This window comes from Alligator sinensis, unplaced genomic scaffold (genome assembly GCF_000455745.1).
Source record: "Alligator sinensis unplaced genomic scaffold, ASM45574v1 scaffold1931_1, whole genome shotgun sequence".
Lineage (NCBI taxonomy): Eukaryota > Metazoa > Chordata > Crocodylia > Alligatoridae > Alligator > Alligator sinensis.
This window is the reverse complement of record NW_005842866.1, coordinates 1-9,488: the sequence shown is the minus strand read 5'-3', so window position 1 is coordinate 9,488 and position 9,488 is coordinate 1. Positions and strand designations below refer to the sequence as shown.

The following is a 9,488-nucleotide window of genomic DNA, read 5'->3' as shown; positions in this document are numbered from 1 at the left end:
CCGATGCGCTCGAAGTCGTGGTCCAGCAGCGGCTCGGCCACCAGCGGCAGGAAGGACTGGAGGAGGCGGCGGGGGGAGAAGAGAGGTGGTCGGACCCCATGCAGCCATGCAACCCGCCCCTGCCACGCACTGCCAGCACCGGGGGAGGCTCCAAGGTGGAGGAGCAATGCACCCCCCATTTACACCCTGAAGCTGCAATCCCGGGGTCAGTGGGGGACAAAAACAGAGCAAAGCACAGGCCAAGGAGCCAGCAGAGAGGAGAGACACCTGCTTACTTCTCCCATGTGCGGCTCCACACACCCCGAGGGGTCCCATGCCTGGTTCCCCCCTACCCGCCCCAGCTCCAGAGGCTCCTGACCTTGGCAATGGACTTCACCCAGTCCCGCGCGGCCTCGGCGCTCTCCAGCCCAAACAGGTAGAGCCTCTCTGACTCGATGAAGACCTCAAACGTGCTCTCAAACCTGCCCGGGGCGGAGAATGGGGGCAGGGGTTTGCAGCTGATGCCCCACCAGCTCAGGCTCCCAACCCAGGAGGTAGCATTGCCCTCCCCCAGCTCCCCCCATGACCGCTGAAATGCGCCCCCGGAGAGCCAAGCAGTGATGGAGTTCATGCTGCATGGGGGGCTTCAACAGGGCAGGACAGCATCCGCATCGTGCCCAGGGGGAGAAGCAAGACTTGCTGCCCAGCGCCTTACCCGTGGGTGTCGGGCGGGTGGGTGGCCAGGCACACAATCTCACTCATCCGGATCTCGCCGTTGGGCACGGCGTTGCGGTCGTTCTCGTAGTAGCTGAGGACGCTGTCGTTGAGGGCGCACCACCGGCGGCTGAACTCTGCGTGGAGCGGGAAGACACACAGCGGGGCTCAGAAAAGGCAGGGCTCGCAGCCACGTCCACCGCCTCCCCATCATCGTGGCTGGGGTGGCAGCCGTGCTGCAGACGCGGAGAAGGGCTGGGCCCTCTCCACCCTGCGCAGCACCAAGGACCGCGGCAGCACCCACCTTCCCGGGCCTTGCGCTCGTGCACGGGCTTGGCCATGGAGGGCGTCTTGTAGAGGAAGCCGTTGTGGGTGACGGTCGGCAGGACCACCGAGTAGTGCTTGTCCTCGCTGTTCAGCATCTCCAGCCGGGGGATCTCTGCAGGGAAGGAGAAGCCGGTTGAGGCTGGGCCATGCCAGGGGCCAGGGTGAGGCTCCAGTCTGAGCTGCCCCGGGGCCAGGAGAAAGCCCTGGGACAAAGCCCCTGGCTCCGAGCACGGCACGGCTGTCACAGCCCCTTCTCTCGCTCGGCTAAGCCGGCCCACGGCTCTATTGTGCTGCCTCCACGGCGGGGCGGGGCGGTCTGCGCCCGGCTGATCCGGCGCCAGCCGACCCCGCCCCACGGCTCTATGGGGCTGCCTCCGCGGCGGGGCGGGGAGCTCTGCGCCTGGCTGATCCGGCGCCAGCCGCCCCCGGGGCTGGTGCGGAGCCAGGATCCGCTTCCTCAACCCCTGGAGCCCAGCCCAGGGCCCGAGCGCAACCACCCTCGCTACTAAATTCCCTGCTCGTGGGTCAGGTGGTTGGAGGTGGGGAGGACAGCTCCTAAACAGCTCGGGGGCTCTGCCCTGCACAGCCTGAGGCAGGTCTCTTTGGGCCTCGGTTTGCCCATCTGCATAATGGAGCTAAGGGACTTCCGTTTCCACCCAGAGCTTTGATAACAGGCTGATCTCATCGGTGACTGTAGGACACGCCGATGGTAGCGAGGTGAGGGGCCCTGCCTGCGAACGGCGTCCTGCACTCGGCACTGCACAGCTTTCACCCGTCCCCCCAGGGTCTCCTGACAACTAGCACCACGGCAGGCTGTGTGGCTCCCAGGTCTGGAGGCCACGCCATGGGGGTGAGCACATGGCTCTGTGCCTCAGTTTCCCCAGTGCAAAGCAGATGGGAACAGGGAGGGAGCGGGATGCAGTATGCAGCGGAGTGGGGCAGGGGTCTCTGACTCTATGGGCCTGGCACGGTCTGTTGGCCTTGCCCTTGATGGCCAAGCTGCCACGAGACCTGCCATGGCACCTCTGCACATGGCATCAGACCAGGCTGGAGCCCCCCTGGGCCGGGCCTGTCCACCCTGCCCCTGTGCAGGCTCCCCCCTGCTCCGCTCAGATCTCGCCGGACGCTCGCTGCAGACAGCGCAGCTGGGAGCCAAGCCGCGCTGGCCGGGATGACCCCTGATTCACGGGCCGAGGCTGCAGCTGGAGCTGCTCTTAACCGCTTGTGCTGATGCTTCCAAAAACACCCGGCCCTGATCCCCCTCCCCGGTGCAAACACAGCCGCAGCAACAGGCAACGAGCCAGGCAGAGGCAGCAGCTGGGGGCAGGCTGACCGGCCCGTTGTCCTGGCCACGAGACCCCAATACCTGGAGGAAGAGCAATGGAGAGGGGTGGCCACGACTCGGAGTGCAACCGGGCTTGGGAAGACCATCCCAATGGCCAGAGCAGCAGGGCATGGGGATGAGCTGCCCGGAGACAGGGGAATCTCTTCCCCTTGGGCTCCAGGCAGGGGCTGAGCTGGGGCACGAGCTGTCTGGGTGAAGGATGCAGATGGCAGGGTCCTGGGAGCAGAGCCCTGGGCGTCCAGCTTGGGCTTCCCAGCCCAGCTCCAAGCATGCAGCACTCACTGGTGCCAGCCTGCTGTGCTCTCAGGATGCCCTCACGATGCCTGGGGAGAGGCGGGGGACTCAATTCCAGGAGGCTCGGCATTGGGGCCGAGGAGCAGGCAGCCCCCAGGGCTGGCAGCTGGAGGGGTCAGTTATGGGTAAGCCCCAGCAGTGGAGGGGAGAGGGTTTTGCACAGCATAGGGCTGTGGGGGGAGTGGGATTAGGAGCTGCCCAGACAGGAGAAACCGAGGCGCGGTGATTTACCCAAGGTCTCGCGGCACATTGGTAGCAGAGCCAGGAAGAGCCCCAGGTCTCCTGCCCCAGGCTTGGCTCAGCTCGTCCACCCCCAACAGCTAAGGCACTGCCCCCCACCAAGCTCCTCTTACCTGAAGTTTTGTTATGGAGCAGAAACTCCACCTGCAGCCTCTGCCCGGCCTGTTCAGCCAAGGCGATGGGGGTCGGGAAGTCGGGGTCCCCGGTGGAGCAGGTCACCTCGGCCCCGCAGAACACCAGGGACTGGGTCTCCGCCAGGTCGCTGGTCGTCACCGTTGCGCACAGGGCCTGCGGCGAGGGGGCGAGGGCAAGGGGTGAGCCCGAGCCTGGACGGACTCTGCAAGCAGCCTCCTCCGAGGAGCTAGCCCCCTCGCCCTTCACCAGGGAGCCAGCACAGCCAAGAGCAAGGGGCGGGGGGGGACCCCGGTGAGCAGCAGGGCTCGCCGCCTTCCCGGGCAAGCACAAGAAGAGGCTGGGACTTGCGGGGCGGAAGACGGCTTGGAGCAGCCGCGGCGTGCAGCTTTCCCCGAAGGAGCCCGGGATGAAGTCATGCAGCCGCAGGGTGGGACGGTGCGGCTTTGCAGCCAGAAAGCAAACAAGCCCACATGTGCCATTCCTGCGCTCCTCTCCCTCCGGCGGCCCCAGCCGGGGCGGGGGCTGGACTCCCGTACCTGCTGCAGTCTGATCCGGCCGGCTGGGCTGGTGCCAGGCCTCGGTCCAGCCCCTGCCCTGGCTAATGCCCGGCTCCATGGATAATCCCCGATGCAAAAGGCAAGGGGGCGCAATAAAAGCCCTCCAGGGAGAGTGATGTTTCCCACTCCCCTGGGTGCAGGGAGACGAGCCCATTTCTTGCAGCGCTGAAGCAGGCCCGGCTATGGGGCCCGGGGTGGAAGTGACTCATTCGGAGCCCCCCCTTTGCACCGTGATCTCAATGGTGCAGGGGCTGCATGCACCCTGCTGAGGCTTGGGCAGCTCATGTCGGTGGGAAACACTTGTGCATGGCACTGGCAAAGCACGCGTGATGCCCCCAGCTGCAGGCTGCTTCTTTGGGGAGGATAACAGCCTAACTACTGCAACAGGTTCGAACGGGGCGAAGGGCAGCCCGTGGCATGCGTGCCACAAGTGGAACGCGAAGCTGGTGCACGTGGCACCTGGCAGATCAGAGAGGGGGCCAGGCAGCACCGTGGCAGGGAGTGGAGAGCAGAGCAGGCAGGGAGCACGGGGCAGGGAGCAGGCGGCAGAGCAGCAGATCACCCAGGGGACACCGAGCAGGGAGCAGAAAGCAGAGCAGGCGGTTGGACAGGGGGACAGGGATTGGCGCGGCGCACAGGGAGAGCGCTGGGATAACCCGGCAGCTCCCTGCTGGCTCAGAAGACATCCCTTCCTCAAAACGCAGCCAAACTCGTGCTCCAGGAGCAGGGACTTAAATTGCAGGCAGCTGCAATCCCGGGGCACCGGGAGTCCCAGCATCATCCACAGCTGGCTCACTGGCAATAACCAGCCGACTACTGCTGCCTCCTCCGGGCTTGAGCGCCCTGCCCCCATTAGCCTGGCAGGGCCCTCCGGCACTCCCATCCACTCCAGCCCCCTGCTCGAGGCAGGGTCGGCCCTGTCTGGACCGGCCTGGACAAGTGTGCATCTTGCCTGCACCTGAAGGAGAGAGGCTCCACCGCCTCCCTGTGCAGACCCATCTGCAGCACCAGGACATCCTTCCTATTGCCCCTGCTGCAGCTTGAGTCTATGGCTCCTCGTCCTGCCCCCTGCGGCCACAGAAGAGCCGATCTCCATCCTTCGGGCAACCACCCATCGGGGACTTGACAGCTGTTATCCATTCCCCCACAGTTCTTCCAGTCTTTGCTGGACTGCCCCATTTCCCAAGCCCCAAATTATTTCTGTCTCCCCTGGATTTTTACCAATGCGTCCACATCTTTCTTGACATGCCATCCAGTCCAGGCCCCGCAACACGAGGCCATAAACACTCCTGTACCCCAGCACGTTGGGCTCCTGTACCCCAGCACGTTGGGCTCAAGAGCTGAGTGCACACTGCAAGGGACTGGCTACGCAGACCCCCGCTGCCTCCTAGATGTTTGCAGACGGGGTATGAGGCCAAGGCAATGCAGCCACCTCTGGGGTGAAACGCAGCAGCTACCAACGTGACGCTGGTGCATGGGACAGCCCCTGACACTGGGGATTGCAGGGGGCAGGAAGGCCATTTTGCAGCCAGAGTTTAGCCAGAAAAGTGCTGTGAGCTCGTTAATCCTAAGAGCAGCCCAGGCTGAGCTCAGCTCCTGCTTCTTAACCACGCACAGAGACCAGCTCACCCAGTGAATGAGGGGACAGCTGCTCTGCAGACGGCAGCCGGGGGGCAGAGGACAGGACTAGCTTGCAGAGCTCCAGGGCAGGGACATTTTCCCGGTTCCTCCATTGGGCTCTGCAGCTCTGGGCTGCAGGTTCAAAGCCAACACGGGGATCCTAGGCTGCTGCCTGGAGCCCCGCACGTGGAGGAGCCCATGGCTGCAAGCCAGCAAGCCTACCCCAAGCACCCAGCCTGGGCTGCGATCACGTGGCGGCGAACCCGTGGCATCGCCAAGCTCAGGCAAGGGTGGGGGAGTCTCCAGGGGCCACCCACCTTGTTGAGCTCCTCCTGGTTCCCAAAGAGCGGGTGGTAGCGCCGGTACTTGCCCTCCCGGTACTTGGCGATAAGGAAGTGCCGCCTCTCGTGGGTCCCGCTGGTGGCATTGATGGCCTCGCTGGGGGGCACATTGGCTGCCCAGAACTGGTTGGACACGGCATTGCTGATCTGCTGGAAGAGCTGCAGAGACACAAGGGCAGGGGCGCTGAGCAGGGTGCGGTGTGGCCTCCCCACACCCTGCTGTGGCCCTTCCTGCCACCCCGTGCTCCCCCTTTCCAGGCCTCTGGATTCATTACAGCTGCCCCCAAGGGCTGAGCTGAGCAGGGCAAGCAGGGCTGAGCAGAGACAGGAGTGTGTGCATGGAGATCAGATGCTACGGGGATGGGCTCCCCAGGGCAAGGGGAGAGAGATCGGGTCTCTGGGTGCTCTGGCAGTGACCAGGGTGGCACCGTCCAGGATGCAGGCAAAGGGGCACATGGGCATCACACAGATAACAACTGCCATGGGCTGGATCAGACCCTAGGTCCATCTTGCGTGTGGCATGGAGGCAGGGCACGGGGTGTCAACCCTTTTCTAGGCTGCCCAGGCTTGGCCTCTTCAGTCTCTCCTCTAGGCCACGGATCATCCTTGCTGCCCTTCTCTGGACTGATAGCCTTTTGAGGTGTGCAGCCTTCCCCACCCCACACCCAGGGCAGCACGGCGCTCCTTGCACCACTCTCGCTTCTGGCCTCCGTTCTTATTATTTGGCCGCCAGAGCCAACGCCCACCCTTCCTGCCACAGAAAAACATCTGGAGAGCAGCCCCGGCTCCAGCTGCAGGTTACAGAGAGGACACCAGGCCCTCACATCACCTTAAAGCGATCTGCATCCACCCGGCACTCCTTTCTGCCCCCTCCTCGGTGCCCATGCAGGGTTGCAAGCTGGGCTAGGGTCACTGACTTGTTATGGCAGAGTAGCAGCACTGCCAACCCCCCCCCACTCTCCTGCCGCGACCCCACAGGGGTTAAGTGGGTTTTGGTGCAGCCTGACAGGAAAGGGGAAGGAGGAGGAGGAGGTGGAAGAAGAAGGGAGTGCAACGCGCAGCCAGAGAAAGCAGCTGGAAGCGCTTTCGGGCGCCCTGGGGAGCAGGCGGTGCCGGGAGGTGGGAGCCGGCTCCGGGGTGGGGCCGCGGCGGCTGGAATGCAGAGGCCGGACGCAGCTCGGGCCACCCTGGGAGCCGGCTTCTAGCAGCCCGGTTTTGGGATGCAGGCGGGGGCCCTGCTGCTTGGCGCGGGGTCCAGAGCTGGACTCCACGCAGCCCGCCTGGAGTGGGGGCTTGGGGTCCCTGCTTTGGGGTCATTGCTGCAGGGAGCGTGTGCCTGACTCATGCCTGACCTCTCCCCACCGCCCCTCTGCAGCTCTCCCTGCCCTCGGCCTCACGGCGTCCGGCTCCACACAGACCGGGGCAGAGAGGCACGTGCGCACCACTCTCCCCGTGAGGCCTGGCTTTCCTTCCTTTGTACCCTCCCCACTCCCTGCATCCACAAAGCCCAGCCTGGCACCCCGGGTCCCTCCTGTGCCTGCTGCAACATCTGGATGCACAGCAGCACTGTGCCGCACCCTGGGTGTAGCTGCTCCCCACCCAGACAGCTCAGCAAGGCTAAGGACACCATCTTCCTCCTCCCAAATATAATCAGGGGGAAGGTGGGGCTGCCGATGCTTTCTTTCCCGGCAGGGCCCCCCTGCTCCAGCCTCAGGCCCCCCTCGCTCCCAGACAGCTGTTATCTGCTTCTCTGAGCTGCACCGAAAGGAGATGTCGGGACAGGTTTATTTGCAGATCCCTGGAGCAGCAAGTGGCACTTTCACTTGGGTTTGGCCCCACTGCTGCTGGAGTAAGAGTGGGCAGACGAAGCAGCTACATGCCCAGGCCTAAGTCCTTCCAGAGCTGTAAGCCGTGTCTCCTGCCCGCGGCAGGGTTTTACCCGAGAGGTGGCGGGGAAGCTGCCAGGGCTGGCAAACCCCCTCCCGCCGAAGCCTGCCCTGCAGCGGGAATCTGCCCCCTACCTCGATCAGCTCCTCCGTCCACACCTTTCTGTCCATCTTCAGGCTCCGCACTTTGGTGATGCCGGGGCCCAGCGCCCGGTGCTCTCCTGTGGGTCACACAAGAGGTCTGTAAGCGGGTGTTCATGGTGCAAGGCATTGGGCATCATCCTGGGAGCCAGGAAGGCTGGGTAACCCTGCTCCCACCTCGCCCCCGGGGCATCTGGCTAGCTCCTTTGCTTCCCTGCCTCAGTTTCCCCATCTGTTGATATCAGCCTGTAGCCTGGGTGCTTCTCCCCGAGACTGCAAACGCAGCTGATGCTGTGACACATTTCAGTGCTGCTGAGAGGCTGGTCCTCTCCACCAGGATCAGGATCAAAGCCACTCGCTGGGCCAGCCGCAACGGTGCCCTCATGTACCACCCACCCAGATGACCCCTGACCTAGGCCAACATGTTGCACAGAGGGTGAGCGGGATCTCAGCTGCCTGGGGGGATCCCAGCCCCGCAGCGGGCATCCAGGGGACCCCCTTCCCCTACCCGTGCCCATGCCAGTCCCCATCCCTGAACAGCAAGTGCTACCTGCGCATCTCTTGCAGATGACGACACAGAGGTTGATGGAGGCCCAGTCGGGCTGCGGCGCCTCACAGTCGGCACAGAACCGGTTCGACTCCGTGGCCCAGATCCTCTCGGCCACCTCCGAGTTGGAGAGGGCCTCGGCGATGGCATGCTGCATGGCCTCCACCCACTCCTCCTTCTCCTGGTCCGAGTCCGCCGAGAAGCTGGGGAGGGAGGATGCTGAGCTCTACTTGCAGGGCCCAGCGCCCCCAGGATGCTGCATGCAGCCCCGACCCCCCAACTCACCTAAAGACCCTGTAGGGGGTTGTCAGATCGAAGCCCCTCCGGTCCACGGGCCTCGGCGATGGCATGCTGCATGGCCTCCACCCACTCCTCCTTCTCCTGGTCCGAGTCCGCCGAGAAGCTGGGGAGGGAGGATGCTGAGCTCTACTTGCAGGGCCCAGCGCCCCCAGGATGCTGCATGCAGCCCCGACCCCCCAACTCACCTAAAGACCCTGTAGGGGGTTGTCAGATCGAAGCCCCTCCGGTCCACGTCCTTCACATTCCCCACGTTCATCTCAATGTAAGTGATCCCGATCCCCAGCCGGTAGGGGAGGAAAGCAGCCAGGGGCTGGTTATCAGGGCGGGGGGGGAGACAATGGAGAAAAGAGCAGGCAGGGGCACATGGGCATGCCAACCCGTGGCCTCCATGGTCCCTGTGTGCCGATCCCAGACAGGCAGGGCTTGAGGTTACGCTGCTGCACCAGACTCCAGACATCCGGGTTCATCCAGGCTCTGCCACAGGCTCCCCATGTAAGCTCAGGGGCCACTTAGATTTCCCCTGAGTCTTTGCATGCCCTGCCTGGTCACAGGCTGCCTTTCCCTCTGCGTGCATGTGCAGCACCGTGCACTCCAGGGACCAGGCCTCGGCTTGGAGGCCCCTAGGGCTAGCTGTGACCCTGCCTGCAGGGTAAGCACCAGGCCGGAGGGTGGGAGCCGGAAGAGGGAAGAAAGCCAGGAGGGGACAATGCCACGGAGCCTCACCTCCATGTTCTTGTAGAGCAAGACCTTGTCTCCCACCACCACCACGAAGAGCTTGTTTTTAAAGCCCCGCAGCTCCAGGAAGCCGAACTTGTCCGCGGCGTCCAGCTGGAACATGGACATCTTCTCCATACCCTTCACCTTGCGCTCGTCCACCATCTGTTGCAGGGTCTTTATCCACTCGTTCCTCTCCCCTGAAAGGTAAGGAGAAGGCTCAGAGCTGGGCCTTGCCCCAGGGCAGAAGAGGCTGGGTACAGAGCCCACAGATCCAGGCTGAAGCAGGGTGTCGAGGCTGGTCCCTTGCTTCCCAGGTCAATGCAACCTCCTAAGGGCAGGGGGAGC

General features: G+C 64.1%; 1 protein-coding gene across 1 annotated transcript in view; it reads right to left on the bottom strand.

Moving 5' to 3' along the window:
• The window catches only part of ARAP1 (ArfGAP with RhoGAP domain, ankyrin repeat and PH domain 1), a 26,613-nt gene extending 17,279 nt beyond the window's left edge, over positions 1 to 9,334 (bottom strand). Inside the window, exons 1-10 of the mRNA XM_025191877.1 lie at positions 9,147 to 9,334; positions 8,612 to 8,715; positions 8,130 to 8,329; positions 7,574 to 7,659; positions 5,529 to 5,711; positions 3,013 to 3,187; positions 998 to 1,132; positions 695 to 830; positions 359 to 461; positions 24 to 56 (exon numbers count right to left, since the gene is read on the bottom strand). Coding sequence (XP_025047662.1) covers positions 24 to 56; positions 359 to 461; positions 695 to 830; positions 998 to 1,132; positions 3,013 to 3,187; positions 5,529 to 5,711; positions 7,574 to 7,659; positions 8,130 to 8,329; positions 8,612 to 8,715; positions 9,147 to 9,305 — 1,314 coding nt within the window. The 5' untranslated portion in view covers positions 9,306 to 9,334. The remainder of the gene's footprint in view (positions 1 to 23; positions 57 to 358; positions 462 to 694; positions 831 to 997; positions 1,133 to 3,012; positions 3,188 to 5,528; positions 5,712 to 7,573; positions 7,660 to 8,129; positions 8,330 to 8,611; positions 8,716 to 9,146) is intronic.
• Positions 9,335 to 9,488: the final 154 nt, after the last annotated feature.